The sequence below is a fragment of the Capra hircus genome, chromosome 1 (assembly GCF_001704415.2).
Source record: "Capra hircus breed San Clemente chromosome 1, ASM170441v1, whole genome shotgun sequence".
NCBI lineage: Eukaryota > Metazoa > Chordata > Mammalia > Artiodactyla > Bovidae > Capra > Capra hircus.
Window position 1 is genome coordinate 132,164,925 of NC_030808.1, and position 25,358 is coordinate 132,190,282.

At 36.1% G+C, this 25,358-nt stretch overlaps 1 protein-coding gene across 1 annotated transcript in view; it reads left to right on the plus strand.

The window, feature by feature from the left end:
• Nucleotides 1-25,358, plus strand: part of STAG1 (stromal antigen 1) — a 470,948-nt gene that overhangs the window by 149,690 nt on the left and 295,900 nt on the right. Inside the window, exon 4 of the mRNA XM_018050852.1 lies at nucleotides 15,760-15,924. Coding sequence (XP_017906341.1) covers nucleotides 15,760-15,924 — 165 coding nt within the window. The remainder of the gene's footprint in view (nucleotides 1-15,759; nucleotides 15,925-25,358) is intronic.

Genomic DNA, 25,358 nt, shown 5'->3' on the forward strand with positions numbered 1-25,358 from the left:
GATTTTTATCTGGTTTGTTTACTGCTGTATACTAGTGTTTGACTTCAGTGATTGTTTATTGAATTAATGAATGGTGTTTAATTTTGTTAAATCATCACTTTTTTTATGTTAGTGTTTAAAATTTCTAAAATTTTGAGATGATTACAGTCACAGATGAATTACAAGAATTCTACAAGGAATTCCTGTGCAGATTCTTCATGCATATTATCCAAATGTTAACATGTTACAACATTTGCTTTATCATATTTTCTCTATATATATATATACACAGAAATGCATAAATGTGAGTATACATTTATATATCCAAATCTATTATATACCAATTATTATTTTTTAACTCTTTGAGAATAATTTGTTGACATGATGCCACTTTACTCCTAGTACTTAATTTAGTATACATTTCTTTAAAAGCAGATGTATTCTTCACAACCACAGTACATGTTTTAAAAATCAGGAAAGCAATATTTGTATAATACTGACCTTATGTACATAAATTTCATTCAGATTTTGTCTGATGCTCTAAGAATGGCCTAAATAGAAGAAAAAAGTTTTTTTTTTTTTCCCTTGGTTCATGATCTAATCCAGGAATTCCTATTGCTTTTAGGTGTCATGTAAATCAGCGTAACCATAACCTGACTTGTCTTTACTCTCTGGTTTAGTGTTTTATTATGTTTTTTGTTCTCCATTCTATTAAAGTGAGACCAGTACTTACATTCTGAACATTATTTAACTTTCATATATACATAGGCTAAGTAGGAAAAGTAGAAAAAGAGATATAATTTTTACTTTTCTGCCCATATATTCATACACATAGAAAATTTAGTATACCATGTACAAAATATTAACCATGAGTATCAGAAGTAAAGGTTAACAGGTGAATATATTTTTGAAAATCAGATACTCTAAATTCCTTGGTACTATTATTTATGTTATGAATTTAACGATATATATTTTATAAATTTAATCACTGTATAGTATTCTGCATGTGATTATCTATTTTAATTTTTTCCTTATTCTTGAATATATATGTTAAAATTTGCTTACTAATTTAAACCATGAAGACATAAGCTTATATCTCAAGAATGAATTTGTTCTAGAGCCATAGATACTTTTTAATCTGCTGCTGCTGCTGCTAAGTCGCTTCTGTCGTGTCCGACTCTGTGCAACCCCATAGATGGCAGCCCACCAGGCTCCCCTGTCCCTGGGATTCTCCAGGCAAGAACACTGGAGTGGGTTGCCATTTCCTTTTCCAATGCATGAAAGTGAAAAGTGAAAGTGAAGTCGCTCAGTTGTGTCCGACTCAGAGTACTGAGTACTGGAGTGGGGTGCCATTGCCTTCTCAGGCTTTTTAATCTAGATTCTTAAAATTACAATTCATTACTCAAAAAATATGCTATATATTTTGAAAGTTTTTGATGTATGTTACTGGGTTACTTTTCACACAACAAAATATATGCCGTTACCTATCTTACTTTTGAGTATACTGATTGTTAAATCTTTTGTGATTTTTAAGTAATGTAACATTTTGTCAATATATTATGCAATAGTGGTCATTTGTATTTCTTTTCTGAATTGCCTATTGGTCCTTTTCTATACCACTTTTTCTATTTTTAATTTTCTAAACAATTGAAACACCTTTTAAAAATAGTTTTCGTAGGTTAAGCCTACATACTTTTATGATCAGTTTTGGAAATGTAATTATTAGTTGGATTTGTATCTATCTCCTCTTTGTCATATCAGCTTTCTTGTTTTATTTTGAAAATTTTTTCATTGAACATTTAGACTAACATTTAGTTCTGGCTTCCTTAATTATGCTAAAAGATACCATACTTTTTCCAGGAATCTAGAATTAAAACAGCAGTCAGCATTTAATTTCCTCATACTAAATCCCTTCCCCTCCATCCTATATCTAATGAGATTCCAAGTCTCATGAATTTTTGTTTCATAATGTCTTATACAATCTGTCCCTTCTGTTACATTTCCAGTGTTCCTTTCTTTAGGCCTCACTTTAAAGGACTTGTACTGTTACCTTCCTGTTTTTAAACTTTTCCCTTTTCCATCCTATTTTTTAAATCACTGCCAAGTTGACCCCCTTTTTTTAAACTTGTTCGAATATTAAGAAGCACCTTTTTATTTAGGGGCATTTTCCTCCAACTTATTTTACTGTGTTTGTAAACTCATAACCTTTTATTTAGTCAGATACATCTCTTTTGTCCTTCTGTATATGGCTTGTGGTTTTTCACTTATTCCTGGGTGTTTATTGGAAGGACTAATGTTGAAGCTGAAACTCCAATATATTGGCCACCTGATGCGAACAGCTGAATCATTTGAAAAGACCCTGATGCTGGGAAAGATTGAGGGCTGGAGGAGAAGCGGACGACAGAGGATGAGATAGTTGGATGGCATCAACGATTTGATGGACATGGGTATCAGTAGACTCCGGGAGTTGGTGATGGACAGGGAGGCCTGACGTGCTGTGGTTCATGGGGTCACAAAGAATCGGACATGACTGAGCGACTGAACTGAACTGAACCTTAGCTCATGGTGTTTATTTTCTTTTTGAAATCTTTGTTTCCTAAATTCTGTTCATAGAAATCTAACTAACTTTATTAGTCTTACCTAATTGACCAAGTCTCAATTTTATGCTTATCTCTTGTTTGACCTTTTCACTGATTATCAGTCAGTGAAAGTTATTTTTCCTTTCATAGAACCTTTGCAATACTTATCTTAAAGCAAGTTTCTATGAAAAGTCTTTTTTTAAAATATACTGTATTTCACTGTAGTTATTTGTCTTTCTGTTTCAGTTGTTAGTTTCTGAAGATTTTACATTAAGCTACCCCACGTATGTTGATATTCATTATTTATGAAAGGATGGGGATTATTATATATTCATACCTCATTAATAATTTTAGGTTCAGATCAGTTCAGTCACTCAGTCATATCTGACTCTTTGTGATCCCATGAATCGCAGCATGCCAGGCCTCCCTGACCATCACCGACTCCCGGAGTTCACTCAGACACATGTCCATCGAGTCAGTGATGCCATCCAGCCATTTCATCATCTGTCGTCCCCTTCTTCTCCTGCCCCCAACCATCCCAGGATCAGAGTCTTTTCCAATGAGTCAACTTTTCGCATGAGGTGGCCAAAGTACTGGAGCTTCAGCTTTAGCATCATTCCTTCCAAAGAACACCCAGGACTCATATCCTTTAGAATGGACCAGTTGGATCTCCTTGCAGTCCAAGGGACTCTCAGGAGTCTTCTCCAACACCACAGTTTCAAAGCATCAATTCTTCGGTGCTCAGCCTTCCTCACAGTCCAACTCTCACATCCATTACATGACCACAGGAAAAACCATAGCCTTGACTAGATGGACCTTTGTTGGCAAAGTAATGTCTCTGCTTTTCAATGTGCTATCTAGGTTGGTTATAACTTTCCTTCCAAGGAGTTAGCATCTTTTAATTTCATGGCTGTGATCATCATCTGCATTGATTTGGGAGCCCAAAAAAATAAAGTCTGACACTGTTACCCCATCTATTTCCCATGAAGTGATGGGACCAGATGCCATGATCTTCGTTTTCTGAATGTTGAGCTTTAAACCAACTTTTTCTATCTCTTTCACTTTCATCAAGAGGCTTTTTAGTTCCTCTTCACTTTCTCCTATAAGGATGGTGTCATCTGCATATCTGAGGTGATTGATATTTCTCTTGGCAGTCTTGATTCCAGTTTGTGCTTCTTCCAGACCAGCGTTTCTCATGATGTACTCTACATATAAGTTAAATTAGCAGGTTGACAATATACAGCCTTGACGTACTCCTTTTCCTATTTGGACCCAGTCTGTTGTTGCATGTCCAGTTCTAACTGTCACTTCCTCACTTGCATACAGATTTCTCAAGAGGCAGGTCAGGTGGTCTGATATTCCTATCTCTTTCAGAAGTTTCCACAGTTTATTGTGATCCACACAGTCAAAGGCTTTGCCATAGTCAATAAAGCAGAAATAGATGTTTTTCTGGAACTCTCTTACTTTTTCCATGATCCAGCGGATGTTGGCAATTTGATCTCTGGTTCTTCTGCCTTTTTTAAAACCAGCTTGAACATCTGGAAGTTCACGGTTCACGTATTGCTGAAGCCTGGCTTGGAGAATTTTGAGCATTACTTTACTAACGTGAGATGAGTGAAATTGTGCGGTAGTTTGAGCATTCTTTGGCGTTACCTTTCTTTGGGATTAAAATGAAAACTGACCTTTTCCAGTCCTGTGGCCACTGCTGAGTTTTCCAAATTTGGCATATTGAGTGTAGCATTTTCACAGCATCATCTTTCAGGAGTGGAAATAGCTCAATTGGAATTCCATCACCTCCACTAGCTTTGTTCATAGTGATACTTTCTAAGGCCCACTTAAGTTCCCATTCCAGGATGTCTGGCTCTGGGTGAGTGATCACACAATCGTGATTATCTTGGTCATGAAGATCTTTTTTGTACAGTTCTTCTGTGTGTTCTTCCCGTCTCTTCTTAATATCTTCTGCTTCTGTTAGGTCCATACCATTTCTGTCCTTTATGGAGCCTATCTTTGCATGAAATGTTCCCTTGTTATCTGTAATTTTCTTGAAGAGATCTCTAGTCTTTCCCATTCTATTGTTTTCTTCTATTTCTTTGCTTTGATCGCTGAAGAAGGCTTTCTTATCTCTCCTTGGTATTCTTTGGAACTCTGTATTCAGATGCTTATATCTTTCCTTTTCTCCTTTGCTTTTTGCTTCTCTTCTCTTCACAGCTATTTATAAGGCCTCCCCAGGCAGCCATTTTGCTTATTTGCATTTCTTTTCCATGGGGATGGTCTTGATCCCTGTCTCCTGTTCAATGTCAGGAACCTTAGTCCATAGTTCATCAGGGACTCTATCTATGAGATCTAGTCCATTAAATCTATTTCTCACTTCCACTGTATAATTATAAGGTATTTGATTTAGGTCATACCTGAATGGTGTATTCGTTTTTCCTACTTTCTTCCATTTAAGTCTGAATTTGGCTCAGCCACAGTCAGCTCCCGGTCTTGTTTTTGCTGACTGTATAGAGCTTCTCCGTCTTTGGCTGCAAAGAGTATAATCAGTCTGATTTTGGTGTTGACTCTTATTGACCCCATGGATTGCAGCCTACCAGGCGCCTCCGTCCATGGGATCCTCCAGCCCAGAGTACATTTTTACATTAAATTGCATCATTTTCACAAAGTGAAGGGTGTATTTAGGTTTTTGAATTCCTGAGTCTGTTTTCCAGAAAATTCGTTTCTTTATAGATTGAGTCAGGGTTTGTTTTAGAAAGTTGTCCCCCTCCCCTCAGATATTTGTTCATGTCTTTTTTACCCACAGCGTCCCTTGAATTACCTATAGCAATGAATACCTCAACCCGGTGTAGCATAGATATCTCACTTGCACTATGGTTTATGGGATTTGAAGCTTCAGTGTCCCTCCTCCACCACCATATGACAGAATTGTATTAGGATGTTGAAAAATATATTTTAAAACACTGTGAATTTTTTGACAGGTATGTGTGCTGCTATATAGAAGTATCAACTATTTAATGTTTTTCACACATAGTAAGTGGACAATGAATATAGAAAGAAAAGTTGTGTTCAATGAGTGAAAGAAATTGTCTGATATCTTATATTCTGTAGATTGAATCAATTTGAGCATGTCTCTTTGCTCATGATTAAATTCACGTTATGCATATTTGATAATATTACCACTTACTGTCACTTGGGCTGTTAAGCATAAGTTCTTAGAGGTAGTATAAATGAGCCTCTGTGAGAGAAGACATTAGAGCTAGCCACGCATACTCAGTTGAGGCACATATTTGGAAGGAGGTCCACTTTCCATTAGTGAAAGAAAGATTTACTAGACAGGTAATAGCTGGGATAAATGGAGTAAGCTGATCATCATCTACCAGGGAAACTGTATCTCTAGGATCATAAAGTACATCTGGTCTAGAGCTAGCACCTGTATTGCCTGGAAGTCTGTTATGAGGGCCCCACCCAATGGCCTGGGATTCAAGGATAGCATTTCAGTCCCTGAGACAAACCTATAATGGATAGGACTCTAGCTCCAAGGAACTGAATTACTGGCTGGGTTTCTAAGGCATTAGCAACCTCCTAATTAAGGGAAAGACTCAGGTTTTTTTTTTTTTTTTCTATTAACTTATTTGAATTGAAGCATAGTAGATCTGTAATACTGTTTCAGGTATGCAACAAAGTGATTCATGTTATATACTTGAGATTATTTTCCATTATAGGTTATTATAAGATTGAATATATTTCTTAGTGCTTACAGTAAATCCTTCGTGCTTATCTGTTTTAGTTTTTTATATCTATTAATTGCATATTCCTAATTTATTCTTTCCCCTTTGGTAACCACGTTTGTTTTCTACATCTGTGAGTATGTTTCTGTTCTGTAATACGTTTATATATTTTTTTCAGATTCCATATATGAGTGATATCATATAATATTTGTTTTTCTCTTGCTTTATTAAATATAATATTCTCCAGGTACATCTGTGTGGCTGCAAATGGTAATATTTCTTGTTGTGCCTGGGCAGCACTGCATTATATATGTGTGCCACATCTTCTTAAGCCAGCTGACTGTCGAGGGACACTTGGGTTGTTTCCATGTCTTGACTTTTGTATTTAGTGGTGCTGTGAACATTGGGATGGATATATCTTTTTGAGTTGGAGTTTTCATTTTTCTCCTAATTTTTACCCAAGAGTGGAATTGCTGGATCATACAATGGCACCCCACTCCAGTACTCTTGCCTGGAAAATCCCGTGGACAGAGGAGCCTGGTGGGCTGCAGTCCATGGGATCGCTAAGAGTCGGACACGACTGAGCAACTTCACTTTCACTTTTCACTTCCATGCATTGGAGAAGGAAATGGCAACCCACTCCAGTGTTCTTGCCTGGAGAATCCCAGGGATGGGGGAGCCTGGTGGGCTGCCGTCTATGGGGTCGCACAGAATCAGACACAACTGAAGTGACTTAGCAGCAGCAGCATGGTAGCTTCATTTTTAGGTTTTTTGTTTGTTTAAGGAACCTCCATACTGTACCATGTGACTGTATCAGTTTATATAACCATCAACAGTGTAGGAGGGTTCCCTTTTCTCCAGATCTTTTTCACCATTTATTTCTAGACTTGTGTTGTATTTCTTTATAGTAAAATGAAATATCAGAAAGAGAAAGCTTAAGAAAAATCTCATTTAAAGCTGTGTCAAAAATTACCAAAAATAAACTTAACCAAGTTGAAAGGCCTATATGCAGAAAATGATAATACATTGATAAAGGAAACTGAAAGTGATTTAAAGAAATTGAAAGATATCCCATGCTCCTCAATTGGAAGAATTAGTAGTTAAAATGTCCATAGTACCCAAAGGAGTCCACAGATTTAATGCAATCTATATCAGGTCAGGAAGCAACAGTTAGAACTGGACATGGAACAACAGACTGGTTCCAAATAGGAAAAGGAGTTCGTCAAGGCTGTATATTGTCAACCTGCTTATTTAACTTCTATGCAAAGTACATCATGAGAAACACTGGACTGGAAGAAACACAAGCTGGAATCAAGATTGCCGGGAGAAATATCAATCACCTCAGATACACAGATGACACCACCCTAATGGCAGAAAGTAAAGAGGAACTAAAAAGCCTCTTGATGAAAGTGAAAGAGGAGAGAGAAAAAGTTGGGTTAAAGCTCAACATGAAGATGAAGATGAAGATCATGGCATCTGGTCCCATCACTTCATGGGAAATAGATGGGGAAAGAGTGGAAACAGTGTCAGACTTTATTTTTTTTGGCTCCAAAATCTCTGCAGATGGTGATTGCAGCCATGAAGTTAAAAGACACTTACTCCTTGGAAGAAAAGTTATGACCAACCTAGATAGTATATTCAAAAGCAGAGACATTCCTTTCCTGACTAAGGTCCGTCTAATCAAGGCTATGGTTTTTCCAGTAGTCATGTATGGATGTGAGAGTTGCACTGTGAAGAAGGATGAGCGCCGAAGAATTGATGCTTTTGAACTGTGGTGTTGGAGAAGACTCTTGAGAGTCCCTTGGACTGCAAGGAGATCCAACCAGTCCATTCTGAAGGAGATCAGCCCTGGGATTTCTTTGGAAGGAATGATGCTAAAGCTGAAGTTCCAGTACTTTGGCCACCTCATGCGAAGAGTTCACTCCTTGGAAAAGACTCTGATGCTGGGAGGGATTGGGGACAGGAGGAGCAGGGGACGACAGAGGATAAGATGGCTGGATGGCATCATGGACTCGATGGATATGAGTCTGAGTGAACTCCAGGAGTTGGTGATGGACAGGGAGGCCTGGTGTGTTGCGATTCATGGGGAAAGTGTTTGGGAACTTCTTTTTAGTCCAGCCACTGAACTGTCGTTATCAGTTATTCCATACAATTTACTTTAGTTGCACATCACAATTCAATCGAGGAATGGTTTGTGATTGTTGTGTAGAATAAAAGACAAGACTTGAAAATGACGGTTTTTTATGATCTGCTGGCAGATTATGAGGCACCCGCTTATCAAGCCTTTCTACCTTTCCAATTTGCTTCAAATGCCTAATGACTGTAGAATGGTTGATACTCAGTTCTTTGACAGCTTCATGTGCAGTTGTAAGAGGATTGCCTTCAGTGATTGCTCTCAGTTAGTTGTTGTCTGTTTCTGATGGTTGGGCACTTTACTCCTCATCTTCAAGGCTTTTGTGTAATGTGCAAAACTTCTTGAACCACTAGTACCCTGTATGTTCGTTAGGAGTTCCTGGGCCAGATGCATTGGTGATGTTGTGAGTTGTCTCTGATGCTTTTATGACCCATTTTGAACTCAAATTTAAAAAAAAATTGCTCAAATTTGTTTTCTGTCAAAAAAAATATAAAATAAACAGCAAGTGTTAAGTCATTAGGAAAGAAAGTGAGAAATGTACATTTTATTGATGTATATGATAATCACATGTATTTAACAGTGTATTCCAATATCAAACAGCAAAGTTCAACAGTGCAAAACCACGTTTACTTTTGCACCATCGTAATAGCTTTGTGGGGATAGAGGTTATGATGTTGGATTGTACCAGATTGGAGAGTCTAATCAGGAGAGAAATCTTCACCAGTAATTCAAACAGAAAAATGTAATGTGAGAAATTATCATTTGTTGAAATTCTTTAATCTTTTATCATTCAAGGATTATGAATTAAGACAACTAAGTATCTCTCTATTAGAGTGGCTGAAATCTAAGAACCTGGCAATACCAATTTCCTGGCACGAATTCGAAGCAACAGAAGCTGGAGCTCATTGCTGGTTAGAATGTGAAATGGTGTTGCCACTTTGGAAGACTGTGGAAGTTTTGTACTAAGCTAAACATAGTTTTACTGTATGATATGGTAATCCTAGATGTTTGCACAATGGATTTGGAAGTTTTGTTTATATAAAACTCTGCATGTAAATTCTTATAGAAGTTTTATTCCTAACTGCTAAAAATGGTGGGCAGGATGTCCACTGTTAGGTAACTGGATGACAAAACATGGTACATGCACACAGTGGAATATTGTTTACAGATAAACAGAAATGAGCTATTTAACCTCTAAAAGACATGGATCAATATTTAATTTGTTTTGGTAAGATGAAAAATACCAGTATGAAAATGTATGCTGTGTGACTACAATTATATGAGTGTGTAAAAGACAAAACAGTAGTGGTGATTAAAAAATATTTTTTTGAGTTTGCCAAGGGAAAGTGGGAGGGTTAAATGTGAACAATAGGCATTTTTAAGGTAGTGAGACATTTTTCTGTTATTCCATAATTGTGCATTCATGACACTATGTATTTGTCAAAAATCATTGAACTTTTCATGAAAGGTGAATTTTATTAATTCACATGTTTAAAAAATCATTTATAAGGTTGGGGAATACCAGGATGAAATGTAGAGTGTATCAATATCATCTAAGTCTGTTGCTGACTTTAGTAACTTTGGAAATGAGTCTGTAAGACTAAAGTCAAAGAAAACTGCTGTACACAATGCATAAAAGAGCTTCAATCTAGTTCATAAAATTGTTTCCCATGAGATAGGGCTTAAAATACTGCTAGGGCTTAAAATACTGCTGTATAAGTACACTGATGAGAGCCAGATTTCTCGCTGTTGGAGTGGGAGTTTGTAGATGAGTATGGGGAAGAAGCATCCATATGTTAATGGATTAGATTTGGAGATACCAGTTTCAAAAAAACTTTGCTTAACTTAATATAGATAACAGATCATTGCATAGAGAAATATTTGTAGTTATGTATATATATATGGAACATACATTTCATTGTCTTGCTCACTTAAGGGCCTAGAAGCAAGGGCACTCAGTATCAAGGAGCAAAACCTAGTGCCCAGATCTTTATTCCTAATAAAATCCTCTAATAAAAGGAACCAGTACTATTACCTGATTCTAAAACTGGAAAACAGAATATACAGTATGAGCATGGAGAATGTTGTGCTGCCAGAAAGTTACCAAGTTCTAAATAAAAAATATACACAATGGAGTATGTGTATATTTATCACACAATAATACGTCTGAAGGACAAAGGAGACAAAACTGAAAGATCTCTCAATGGCCAAAGCTGAAACAAGTTGAACAACAAAATAAAATAATATTTAATTGTAATCCAGAATAACTGTTGACGGATCTACATTAGTATACATGATTGAATGAATGAGAGAGAATAGAGAAATCTCCCATGCTGAATCAAACAGTATGTATAAAGGCTCGATCTCCAAGGAGGTGGAGCATAGCTCCTCACTCCTTCAATGTGGAATGCACATAGTGACTTTCTTCCAAACAGTGAAGTATGGAGACAAGAGTAAAAGTAGCTTTACAGTGGAAAACCTGACAAATATCACCTCTGCCAACTGATTAACAGGTCAGCATTGAGTGATAAGTCATGTGTTAGACTATACCCTTAATTGTGAGGTGACAAAAGATAAAGGTGACACTTGATCTCTTATATCTTCCTCTCCAAACCCATAATTCTAGTCTGGTTGTGAGAAAAACATCAGATAAACCCCAGTTGAGGAATGTTGTATAAAATACCTGTACAACATAAAATACTTGTCGAAAGTTCCTTAAAATTTTCAAGGTCACCATAAACCAGGAAAGAATAAAAACTGTTGCAGCCAAGAGGAGCTTAGGGAGACATGATGTGAATATGTCTAAGAGCCCTTGGGTGGGCTTCTAGAACAGATCATTAAAAACTAGGAAAATCTGAATTAAATATGGACTTTTGTTAATGTATCAAGAGTGGTTCATTAATTGTAACATATCATATAAATAGTAAGGTGTTAATAATAGATCTAATTAGATACGATATATGTGGGGGTTCCTTTTACTGTCTTCACAACTTTATTTTATTATAGCTAACAGTGTTCTAAAACTAATTTGTTTGAAAATAAGCAGTAAATTTATTATGTATTAATTCACACACACAAATAGAGGTCAGGCTATTAACTATAATATCAAGAGGAGTGAGAGAGTACTTTGAAGAATATAAGAATAGAGAATGATGGGAGTGTGTCCTGTGAGCGGGAAGAGAAGTCCCACTATGCTGTGCTTTGTAGTGTTCCTCTAGGGCATTTGAGTTATAAAGCTTACCATTGCAGCGGATGGCAAGAGAAATGTTTACCGATTCCAGTTCCAGCGTCACAAAGTGGGGCAAAATAGAGTACATTTGGAGAACAGTAAATTGATAACCAAAACAGTCTGGTATGAGAGAGAACTAAACCACTCAAGAAACCGTATAAAGATTGAGAAGATGCTTAGCAGAGACCTAAGGTAACACTGACAGGGAAGGAATATAGGGAGGGAAGAGATATCTGAAACACTTAGGGATAATGTGGCTTGCTGGGAGAGTTGCAAAAAAATGTCTATTAAATTTACCAACATTAATTTTACTGGTGAATTTGGTCAGTAACTCTAGTGTGTTTATATATAAGTGAAATTTATGGGAATGATAACAAGAGTAGTGACTGCAAGCTACTCTATCTTGACTCTAAAGGTGAGACATAGATAAGGTGATATCAGGTGTTGACTTTTCTTTGTAAGTTGGGGGTATGGCATGGGATGGGTTGTTAATTGAAGATTGTGCCTTGTCTACCTCAATGAAACTATGAGCTGTGCCCTGTAGGGCCACCCAAGTTGGATGGGTCATGGTGGAGAGTTCTGGCAAAAAGTGGTCCACTAGAGAACTGAATGATTAACCCCTTCAGTATTCTTGCCTTGAGAACCCCATGAACATTGGGAAAAGGCAAAAAGATAGGACACTGGAAGATGAACTCCCCAGGTTGATAGGTGCCCAGTATGCTACTGGAGAAGAGTGGAGAAATACTCCAGAAAGAATGAAGAGAAAGAGCCAAAGCAGAAGAAAAACCCAGTTGTGGACTGACTTGTAATGGAAGTAAAGTATGATGCTGTAAAGAACAATGTTGCATAGATACCTGGAATGTTAGGTTCATGAATCAAGGTAAATTGGAAGTGATCAAACAGGAGATGGAAAGAGTGAACATAGGCTTTTTAGGAATCAGGGAACTAAAATGGACCAGAATGGGCAAATTTAATTCACATGACCATTAGATCTACTACTCTGGGCAGGAATCCCATAGAAGAAATGGAGTAGCCATCATAGTCAACAGAGGAGTCGGTAATGCAGTACTTAGGTGCAATTTCAAAAACAACAGAATGATCTTTGTTGATTTCCACAGCAAACCATTCAGTATCACAGTAACCCAAGTCTATACCGCAACCAGTAATGCTGAAGAAGCTGAGGTTGAATGATTATATGAAGTCCTACAAGATCCTTTAGAACTAACACCCAAAAAAGATGTCCTTTTCATCATACACTGGAATGCAAAAGTAGAAAGTCAAAAGATACCTGTGGTAATAGGCAAGTTTGGCCTTGCAGTAGAAAATGAAGCAGGGCAAAGACTTACAGAGTTTTGCCAAGAGAATGTACTGGTCATAGCAAACACCTTCTTCCAAAAAGACAAGAGCCGAATCTATACATGGACATCACTAGATGGTCAACAGCAAAGTCAGATTGATTATATTCTTTGCAGCCAAAGGTGAAGAAGCTCTATACAGTCGGCAAAAAGAAGACTGGGAACTGACTGTGGCTCAGATCATGAACTCCTTATTGCCAAATTCAGACTTAAGCGGAAGAAAATAGGGAAAATGCCATTCAGGTATGACCTAAATCAAATCCCTTAAGATTACACAGTGGAAGGGACAAAAAATTCAAGAGATTAGATCTGATAGACCAACTGCCTGGAGAACTATGGACAGCAGTTTGTGACATTGTACAGGAGACAGGGATCAAGACCATCCCCATGGAAAAGAAATGCAAAAAAGCAAAATGGCTGTCTGGGGAGGCCTTACAAATAGCTGTGAAAAGAAGAGAGGCGAAAAGCAAAGGAGAAAAGGAAAGATACAGCTGTCTGAACGCAGAGTTCCAAAAACAGCAAGGAGATAGAAGAAAGCCTTCCTTAGTGATGAATACAGAGAAATGGAAAACAACAGAATGGGAAAGACTAGAGATCTCTTGAAGAAGATTAGAGATACTGAGGGAACATTTCTTGCAAAGATGGGCACAATAAAGGACAGAAATGGCATGGACCTAATAGAAGCAGAATATACTAAGAATTGGTGTCAAGAATACACAGAAGAACTATACAAAAAGATCTTAATGACCCAGATAACCATGATGATGTGATCACTCACCTCAAGCCAGATATCCTGGAGTGTGAAGCCAAGTGAGCCTTAGGAAGCATCACTACAAACAAAGCTAGCAGAGGTGATGGAATTCCAGTGGAGCTATTTCAGATCCTGAAAGGTGATGCTGTGAAAGTGCTGCACTCAATATGCCAGGAAATTTGGAAAACTAAGAATGGCCACAGGAATGGAAAGTGTCCCAATCCCAGAGAAAAGTAATGCTAAAAAAGTTGAGACTGCTGCACAATTGCACTCATCTTACACTCTAGCAAAGTAATGCTTCAAATTCTCCAGGCTAGGGTTCAACAGTAAATGAACAGTACCGATGATAAAGATGGATTTAGTAAAAGCAGAGGAACCAGAGATCAAATTGCCAACATACATTGGATCATTGAAAAAGCAAGAGAATTCCAGAAAACCTTATGCTTTATTGACTATTCCTAAAGCTGTGACTGTGTGCATCACAGCAAACTGTGGAAAATTCTTAAAGAGATGGGAATACCAGACAACCTTACCTGCTTCCTGAGAAATCCGTATGCAGGTCAAGAAGCAACAGTTAGAACCATACATGAAATCACGAACTGGTTCTAAATTGGGAAAGGAGTATGTCAGTGCTGTCTGTTGTCACCCTGCTTGCTTAACTTCTATGCAGAGTGCATCCTGTCAAATACTGGGCTGGATGAAGCACAAACGAATCAAGAATGCTGGGAGAAATATTAGTAATCTCAGATATGCAGTTGATACCACTCTTATGGCAGAAAGTGAGAAGGAACTAAAGAGCCTTCTGATGAAAGTGAAAGAGGAGAGTGAAAAAAGCTGGCTTAAAACTCAACATTGAGTAAACTAATATCATGGCATCTCGTCCCATCACTTCATGGCATATAGAAGGGGAAACAATGGAAATAGTGAGAGGCTTTATTTTTGGGGCTCTAAAATCACTGCAAATGGTGATTGCACTATGAAATTAGAAGATGCTTGCTCCTTTGAAGGAAAGCTCTGACAAACCTAGACAACATATTAGAAAACAGAGGCATTATTTTGCCAACAAAGATGTGTCTAGTCAAAGCTATCGTTTTTCCAGCAGTCATGTTTGGATCTGCAAGTTGGACCATAAAGAAAGCTGGGTGCCAAAGAAGTGATGCTTTTGAACTGTGGTGTTGGAGAACTCTTGAGAGTCCTTTGGTCTGCAGGGATATCAAACCAGTGAATCCTAAAGGAAATCAGTGCTAAGTATTCATTGGCAGAATTGATGTTGAAGCTCAAACTCCAATACTTTGGCCATCTGATGCAAAGAAATGACTCACTGGAAAAGCCCCTGATGCTGGGAATGATTGAAGGGGGGAAAAGAAGGTGACAACAGAGGATGAGATGGTTAGATGGCATCACTAACTCAATGGACATGTTTGAGCAATCTCTGGGAGTTGGTGATCGACAGGGAAACCTATCGTGCTGCAGTCCATGGGCTGGCAAAGAGTCAGACAGGACTGAACGACTGAAATGAACTTACTGAAAAACAACTTCAAGGCCAGAATATTTGCCATAGTTTTATTACTTGAGATGGTTCCAAAAATTGTCAATATATATTTGTTGCATGACTGAATAAGAAATATTTTAGTACTTAAGTTGAAGGAGAAGTTGAACATGCAGTTTGTCCAAGTAGCATTTTGTTGAACATGATTTCTGAGGAAGTCTAGTCTTGAGGTTGGTAATAAGAAAATGTCGACAGGGTTGTGTTTGGGGACAGGGTTCCAGCACTGTCATTATTGTACGAAATAGTAAATCTTTTTCTTTTCATACCTTGTATAAATTAACTTGTACTTTTCTGTTTGCACTTTTTTAAAAATCAGTACAAACATTGTAAAGCTTTTGAAATTATCTCTTACCTATAACAGTGCTAAATTCCCTTTCACAGGCTCAAACATAATTTGAGATCACTCTCCATAAGGCAAATATGCCTGCATTTAATTTTGCTTTTCCTCTTTTTTTATTCAGTCTACAAATAAGAAACCTCGAAAATCACCAGGAGAGAAGAGTAGAATTGAAGCTGGAGTTAGAGGAACAGGCCGTGGAAGAGCCAATGGGCACCCTCAACAGAATGGTGAAGGGGAACCTGTCACATTATTTGAAGTGGTGAAGCTGGGGAAAAGTGCAATGCAGGTAAATTTTAAGTGTTTCTATTTTACTGATAAAGCAATATAGGGTCAATAACATGTAAAACCTGTTAGTGTATGTTTTGACATTTTTATACAATTGTTGATGTGTAGTCAAGTTTACTAAGGGTTTTTCTTTGCTTATTTTGTAAAAGTGTCAGGAAAGGCATATTGTTTAATAGTAAGTTAATGTTATAATTTTTAAATTGCATTATGTTGAATAAAATAATTTGCAGTATAGTAGGAACTGCCTGAGAATTTGTATTGCGTCAGTCCTGTATATTTTTAGAATTTGACTTAATGTAAGTAACATGTGTATTGAAGAATATTTGAAAGAAGAAAGGGTATAAAAAAATGCCTAAGTAGTGAATTAGAAATAACCACAGTTAACATTTTATGGTTATTTGTGTTTGTGTGATCTTTTATAACTTCTTACACTGTTTCTTCTGCCCTCATTCACTCAATAAGTGTCATTAAATAGTCTCTAAGAGCACATCTTTATTGGCTTCTAATTCATTTTAAGGATGAACTATAAGTATTATGATTCCTTTAGTGTGTGTTTACATTTTTAGAATATTTCAAAACTTATTAATCCTTTGTATTTAGTTCCTTACATCTTCTTTTCATTTTAAAGGACTAGAGGTAAAATTATTTTAAGAATATTTCTTAACTCTGTAGTAATAAATACCATTTTATTCTCCAGAATTTGTACTAGTTTATCTTTCACCAGAAGTTTAGCTAGCAATTGGTTATTTTGTATTTAAGAATTATTTGGCAATATAGATAAAGACTGTAATTCATTATTTTAATTTCCATTTTTAATTACTAATGATTATATGTTTAATCTTTCTATTTTGTCTTTGCTCATTTTTGATACTTCATTTTTCAATTTAAGTGTGAAAGTTGGGTAATTTATGAAACATTTACTTTTAGAGCCAAAAGCAGGCAACTTTCTATTAATATACCTTTTATTTTTTACATGTATTTCTTTTTGAATTCCTTAAGGGAGTTTAATGTATGTTACCGGATTGATTTGTTCAGGAATCTTGGAATTTCGTATGGGAAGGAGAGGGTGTTAGAGTGGTGTGATGATGCTAAATATTGATGATGCTAAGTGGTGAAATATTGAATTCCCAGTTATCCAAAGCAATGGACAACATTAAAGTATATAAGTATAATTTTGAAATATATTAAGTGATTTTTAGCCATTAAGCTTGTTAGTTTCTATTGCAGATACAAACTGCAATAAAAAAATTGTTAACAGGCTATAGAGATATTAATCAAAATCTATTTATTGCCTCCCATCCGTAGGTAAAGACACAAGCAGAAAATCAAGGAAATTAAATTCTAAAATTCCATTTCATTATTTTGCTTTCTTTTTTCATGCAAAAGTTTATTTTTCCATCTTTTATTTAATATGAATAAAATCTTCAATATTTATTGTGAAGAAAATTAATCATTTGATTTTGATATACACTAGTGATGAGTATAAGATTTTTTTCTTTTTTACCCATTATGTTCTGTATTCTTCATCTACATTACTCTTCCCTATCGCTGTTTTCATACTTTATTCTCTTTTTAAATTATTTTGGATTCATATTTTATAAAGGGTAAAGATTAGTAGTCAGAACCTTGGTACCTTCCAGAATTTGGTTTTAACTCACTTTTTCAACTTTTCTCACTATTCTATTGAAAGTGACCCTATGCATTTTCTACTTTGCTGTAATTTTTTATTATTCTTTTATGTTTTTGTTTCCTAGCTGTATTCATATTAATCTACAAACTGCTGTAATTTTTTTCATTTTATTTAGCACTCTGTTGTGTGCATTTTTTTTCCAGTGGATTAACCTTAGAATTTTCAACGTGTGTATTATCTAATTAGTTTTCTGTTGGAGTACTTTATTGTTTAAGAAGAATAAGTATATTTAAGAACTATTTAAGAGTAGTTTTATTCTGTTAAAAATAGTACTACTTTGAAGATCTTTATATAGCCTTATGAAATATTGCCTGTAGGAATCCTTTGTAATGTAAATTCCTGAAAGTGGTTACTGAGCGAAAGGAATGCTTAAAAATTCATGTTTAAAAAATTAATGCAGGTCTTTTAATGAAGCTGGCACACTAATTTCAGTGTTTATTATCCCTTCATTTCAAATATAAAGTAATGAAAGACAAAGTGCTAAAAAGAGGGTAGGCATTAATGGGTTTAAAAACTAAATGTTTCTGTGGTTTATATAGAAAAAAACTACCTAGTGATCAGCCTTAGGTTTAAGGTAGCAGAAGTAGTTACTTGTAGCCAGGAGTTTGGATCTTGTATGTTAAAAGGATGTAAAGTGCTTCATGAAGTGTGTATGAATAAAGTTAGGCTTAAAATACATGAAGCCAGGGCCTAATATGAGACCCCATACTTGGAAGGAGATGGAAGAAAGCCACTGATAACTGTTGCATAGGCTAAGGCTTGTGTTTCAGGGGATCATATTAATAAATATCTTTGGTTAGCCTTGAGACTCTGCTTTATGCTTATCATCCATGTAGTTAACTAATAGAGACTCCTTTACTACTCAGGATGGCCCTAGTTTGGATACTGGCTTATGCTAAAACCCCACTTTTTGAAAATCGTGAGATGAAGGAAAGGGGAGGACAGACATAGTCCTTATAATCAGGACCTGAATTAAAATGACTACTTTCTTGGTTGGTGAGGGAGTCTTTAAAAATGTCCTGTATCAACTTAGAGCAGGAAGTTCTTTTTAAGCCCACTATACGATGTAGTTCTCCATGAAGTGAGTAGATGGAGCAGAGATAATCTCAAAAACATAGGAAGGGGTAAAAAATAAAAGAAATAAGTATGTTTAAGTTTCCATAGAGATGAAAGAAATTCTGCTGCTGCTGCTGCTAAGTTGCTTCAGTTGTGTCCGACTCTGTGTGACTCTGTAGACGGCAGCCCACCAGGCTCCCCCGTCCCTGGAATTCTCCAGGCAAGAACACTGGATTGGGTTGCCATTTCCATCTCCAATCCATGAAAGTGAAAAGTGAAAGTGAAGTCGCTCAGTCGTGTCCGACTCCTAGCAACCCCATGGACTGCAGCCTACCAGGCTCCTCCATCCATGGGATTTTCCAGGCAAGAGTACTGGAGTGGAGTGCCATTACCTTCTCTGGAAAGAAATTCTAACTAATACTAAAAAGGAAATAAACTTAGTAAATAGGTTTTTAGATGCCATCCAAGGAGAATTCAAGAATTGGCATTCATTAGGCATTCATTCAGAATGTAGCCCAGAAATAAAAAAGTAAATATGAAAGAGCAGTTGAGTGACTTTGATGTGGATTGAAAGGGTTCCAGAATATGCAGGGGAAGAATTCCAAGGGAATAGAAGAGACGTAGGTTTTGAAGAGGTAGTCTTTTAGAAATTTTCAGTCACATTTCCTCGGATCTAGAGTTTGCTGTCAGGAGTAAGAAAGATAAGTGAAAATCATTACACAGGCATTCCTTGTTTGTTGTTTTTTTTCCCCTGAGCTTCGCAGATACTGCATTTTTCACAAATTGAAGGCTTATGGCAACCCTTCATCGAACAAGTCTATAAGCACCACTTTCCCAACAGCATTATCTTTTAATTAAGGTATAGGCAATGATTTTTTAGACACAAATGTTTCTGCACACTTAATATAATATGGTGTAAACATAACTTTTATATAAACTGAGAAACCAAAAATTCATGTGACTCACTGTATTGTAATATTTGCTGTGATGCAGTGGTCTGAAACCAAATCCTTAATAGGTCTAAGGTGTGCCTGTACAGTATAATTGTAGAATATTGAGGCTTGAAAGAAAGTCTTGAAATATTTCATTAAGGAACCTTAATATTTCATTAAGAACCTTTTTGCTGACCACAATGCAAGTAAGATTGAAATATACAAAATAAATTCCCTTTCTACATTACATCATAGTCACAAATCTGGAAAGGCACTTTTAATTATTTCATTGTAGTAAAGAGTTAAATAAACTGTTGAAATGTGAATGTTAATAAAAGCAACGACTTCCCGCAAAAGCACTAATTAGCAATAATAGAAGCAATTTAAAGAAAGAAAAATAGCAAACTTAAAGTAATTAGGAAGAAAGGAATAAAAAAAGTAGAAATGCAAATTAAGTAGAAAAAGAAATGATAGGTCTGCTGATTCAAAATACTGGCAATTTGAGTTCAGTACACTTCAAAACTTACAGATTTTATCTTAGGAATGCAAGGGTGGCTTAATGTTAGAAAGTCTTTTTCTATTATATAGCACATAATCATATCAAGGGGAAAATTGATGTAGAATGTTTATAAAAATCATTTGATAAAATAGTAGCTGATACAGTGAACAATAACTCTTTGTGAGTAAACCATCAAGAGGGAAGTTCCATAGTTTGGTAAAGGCTATCACACAAAAACATTGTAGCTCACGTCACACCATTTTTAACAGGGAAGTTTAGATGTATTCCCAGGAATAAGCGCTAGAGTATAATAGTTGAAAATATAAAATTATCCGATTTGCAGAATATGCAATTGTCTATGTAGGAATTTCAATATAACCTAGACTATTGGACTAATGAGTATTCAGTAAGACTCCTAGAGAGAAAATTAACACTGTAAGAAAAATCAGCATTCTGTAAAGTAGTAATAAACAGTTAGAACACTTTGGAGCAAACAGTAGGCCATTTAAGAAAATAGGAAGAAGAGTGAATAAAATTTGACATGAAATAGATTAAAATTCTGTTTCATACTCTGCATTTGAGTAGCATAAAAGTATCTGGAAAGTACTAAAAGTCAGTAAGGATGCAGAGTATCAACTAGTGGGAGTACGAATCTGTATAACCCCTTTGGAGAAAAATTTAACAGTATTAAGAAAGGTTAAATGATCTATTTATTTTTCCTTCATTTAGCAACTATTTAATGAATACCTACACTGTGGGCAACACGTTTTTCTTTCTTATGTCTTTCTTTTTTTAACTGCAATACTTTGAATAAAGGGAATTTAATTCCTAGGTATAACTTCTAGAGAAAATTTTATGTAGTTTTATAGATGAGGCTCATACAGTAATTTCTGTTGTTAATTTGTAATGGTGAAAAGAAAGACAAAGGAAGTAAAAGTCTATGAACAGAACAATTGATAAATAAAATGTGGTATATTCAGACAGTTAAATTTTCTATAACAGTTAAAACTAGTGTGAACTAGAGCTTTAGGTACCATTATGGACAGATTTTAGAAATGCATTTTAAGGGACAAAGCAAGCTGCAGAATGATACATAATATATAGTACTACTTATATAAACACATACCTAAGGGGATCAGACAGGTGTATTTGGACCACTATAGCAATAACCGGAAAAAGAAGCAGAAAGAAACAAATATGGCTGTAAAATATTAACTGTTGTTGAAACTGGATGGTTTATACCTTCTTATCTATCTTATTATTTGAAATAAAAGTGATAGTATATTGCCAATATATTTGAAAAATGATTGTATCCCATCCCCTTTGGAGAAGTGACTTGTGAAGGCTTTGGAAAGATTGGTTTTAAAGACCCTAGTTTCTTTTATTTATCCAGTATTCCATAAACCTTTGACTCCTACAACTATTTATGACCATTTTGTATTTTAGTCTTTTCTCCTTACTGGAATTGTGAAAAATCAACTTTACTGGCTTAATAGATATTTGCTATATACCTCCTGTAATTGGATGTTGTGCTAGATATTTCCTGACTGTATAGAAATAAAACCACAGTTTTTCTCTCATGGGGAACAGGTATTACAGAATACTTTAATAAAACAGATATATAGAATAGGTTGAAAACACCAAAAATTCACTTGCGCCTGTCTAGAGGACAGGGTTATTAAGGAAGTCTTGCCTGTATAACTGAAAAAAATGTGACCTGAGACATGAAGGATGAAAAGGAGTTAGCTAGGAGGTTAGCAGAGGGAACTTCTTATAGCAGAAATGCAACACACAAAGATAAAATCTCTACCCCTACAATGGAAGCCATAAGATGTCCATAAGAGTAGAACTAAAAGAGGCTAGATTCTAAACATTTAGCTTTTTTGTGAAATTGATGGCATTTTAGTAAGAAAATGAGATGATCATATTAGCATTTTTAGAAGTACCTTTCTGGAAACAGTTTAAGTGATAATTTGGGGTGTGTGAGGTTGGAAGCAGAGAGACTAGTTAGGAGGCTTTTTTTTTTTTTTTAATGCAATTCGTAAGTAATGAAAGTTTGAATTTATAGTGTCAGTGAAGGAGAAGAGGAAGAGAAAGGGACTGATTCCATAAATATTAAGGCTGCAAGATACTTCTGAAAGATGAGAAAGAGGACAGAATCAAAGGTAATTCCTATTTGTTTGACTTGGGGATATTCACTGAAAGGAAATTTGTAAGAATATAGGTGTTAATGATGAGTATGGAAATAGTTTGGTTTGGACATTTTGCCATTTATGTGCATGACACTGACTACATACTGAATTTTGGAACATTCAAGCTATTATTCTGTTATTTGTTGCTTTAGTAGTTATGAAGTAGTATTATAATGAATTTCTATAATCCATTTGTATTTGCATTTTGTACCCCAGACTTCATCTAAAGAAGTTGGGCTACAGTTGATTCATTCAACAGAAATTCATTGAGAGCTCTTGTTTAAGGCATTGGATTAGGTACAAGAGATACAGTATGAACTAAGCTTGTCTGACCCTTCCCTTCATAGACTTTCTAACCATAGATGGGAGAGGAAATTCTGCATAAAAGTCAAATGGTCTGTTAATATACTATTATAAACTGTTGATTAATGCTAATAAAACTCCATTTGGTCTTAATGTACAGATATAATAAATTTTGTGAATAAGGCAGTGGATTAAGCCTATAAGTGAAGTATACTCAATGGCTCAGCTTGGCTTCCTATTTGCTTTAGACAGATGACTATGAAGATAAAACTGATTTTGTCTGTTGAAGTTGTGATTGGGAAAGACAGGTATCTTAGGGCGTTAGTCTGTGATTAGTGATACTCTTTTAAGGAGGAAACTTTGTTCTGATGCTAAATAAAAGTATAAACCTTTACAGGACATTCGTTTCTTTTAGTACCCAGCTTACAAATGGGTTAGATGCCAGATCTCAAGGTATCAAATGCAGGGGAGTTCTCCCCCAAGGTTTGTGTAGGTGAGTTTTACTTACTTTATGATGACACCAAGGAAAGTGAAAAAGCACCTATGAGTTTATTAAAATTACACCTGTTAACTTGTGTTTCAACTGACTGTTAGGTAGTGACTGTATGAGAATTAAATACTTTTCTGAGCTGTCAATTGAATGGATTAATATGTCCATAATAGTTTTAAAATTTCTTTTTTTTTTTTTAATTTTTTATTTTTTTTAAATTTTAAAATCTTTAATTCTTACATGCGTTCCCAAACATGAACCCCCCTCCCACCTCCCTCCCCACAACATCTCTCTGGGTCATCCCCATGCACCAGCCCCAAGCAAGCTGCACCCTACGTCAGACATGGACTGGCGATTCAATTCCTACATGACAGTATACATGTTAGAATTCCCATTCTCCCAAATCATCCCACCCTCTCCCTCTCCCTCTGAGTCCAAAAGTCTGGTATACACATCTGTGTCTTTTTTCCTGTCTTGCATACAGGGTCGTCATTGCCAACTTCCTAAATTCCATATATATGTGTTAGTATACTGTATTGGTGTTTTTCTTTCTGGCTTACTTCACTCTGTATAATTGAAAAAGCTTAAAAGTTTTAAGTATTAAAATAGCTGACTCTTGAGAGTCCCTTGGACTGCAAGGAGATCCAACCAGTCCATCCTAAAGGAGATCAGTCCTGGGTGTTCATTGGAAGGACTGATACTGAAGCTTAAACTCCAATACTTTGGCCACCTTATGAGAAGAGCTGACTCATTTGAAAAGAGCCGGATGCTGGGAAAGATTGAGGGCAGGAGGAGAAGGGGACGACAGAGGATGAGATTGTTGGATGGCATCACCGACTCGATGGACATGGGTTTGGGTGGACTCTGGGAGTTGGTGATGGACAGGGAGGCCTGGCGTGCTGTGGTTCCTGGGGTCACAAAGAGTTGGACACGACTGAGCAACTGAACTGAAAATAGCTGAAGAATGTCGTAAGAAGTGTAATTATAGAAGAATTGGTAATGAAACAAACCTTAAGAGACAAATACTATTAGAATTTAGAACTATTGTGTGAAATGAAAAGGAGAACTTAGAACTATTGCGTGAAATGAAATTTTATAACAAAGATGGTCAGGAAATATTGAAAGAAGGAAATACTACAATGATGATGAGTGAAACCTTATAAAACTAAGCAAATACATAAATACTTGAATAGGATCAATGTATCAGTGTAATATGAGAAATACCTGGTTATAAGTACAAACACTACAGTGATAGGATATTGGGATATAGGACTTAAAAATCATGAAAAAAAGTGAAAAGATTTATTCTGATTTTTAACAGTATCATAATAAAATATCTAAACTTAATGTAAAACATTTAGATTAAGTTTAGGTGACGGTAAATGTGGAAAACTGAAAATAGCCATTGTTTAAATAATAGTTTATATCTATTTCTCTTATATGTAAAATATCTTAGGTGATCTTTGCAATGGCAGTAGGTAGACTGACGGAGCATCAAAATTGTTTATATATTTTAATACTTTAATAATCTGGTGGCTCAGATGGTAAAGCATCTGCATACAATGCGGGAGACCTGGGTTTGATCCCTGGATTGGGAAGATCCTCTGGAGAAGGAAATGGCAACCCACTCCAGTACCCTTGCCTGGAAAATCCCTTGGACGGATGAGTGTGGTAGACTACAGTCCATGGGGTCGCAAAGAGTCGGACATGACTGAGCGACTTTCACTTCACTTCACAAGGAATATGTAATCATAACTATAACAGCTATAAGTTTTTATACTTATAAAAAATGAATATTACATAATAGAAAGTCACTACAGCAGCACAGTTGTAGTCTCTACCCAAGGTAGCAGACATTGGGTCCTATTTTAAATCCGGTGATTATATTTTCAATCCTATTTCTCATTCCTCTGTTTTGACCCTTGTGGACCTAATATTTCTACTAAGGATGATAGCTATCCACATTACATGTTACATATTCCATGAATAAGTTGATGTTTTAGGGATGGGGTGAGGGAGGAAGTCCTTGCTGGTGCCAGGCACTGGGCTCTTGAGATGAACTGCTTCATTTTAAACCTCTTAGCTCCTGTAGATAAACCATGCATGAATGGCCACAAGAATGGTCAAAGCCTGGTAAGTAAGGCCTAGCAAGCATACCTTTGTGAACATTGACTGCCTGCAGAGTCCCAAATGTGACGGAAATGTTGTTTGAAGGCCTACCAATGCAACTAGATGTAATCATGTTGGTTAACCTGGGTGGCATCCATGAGTTG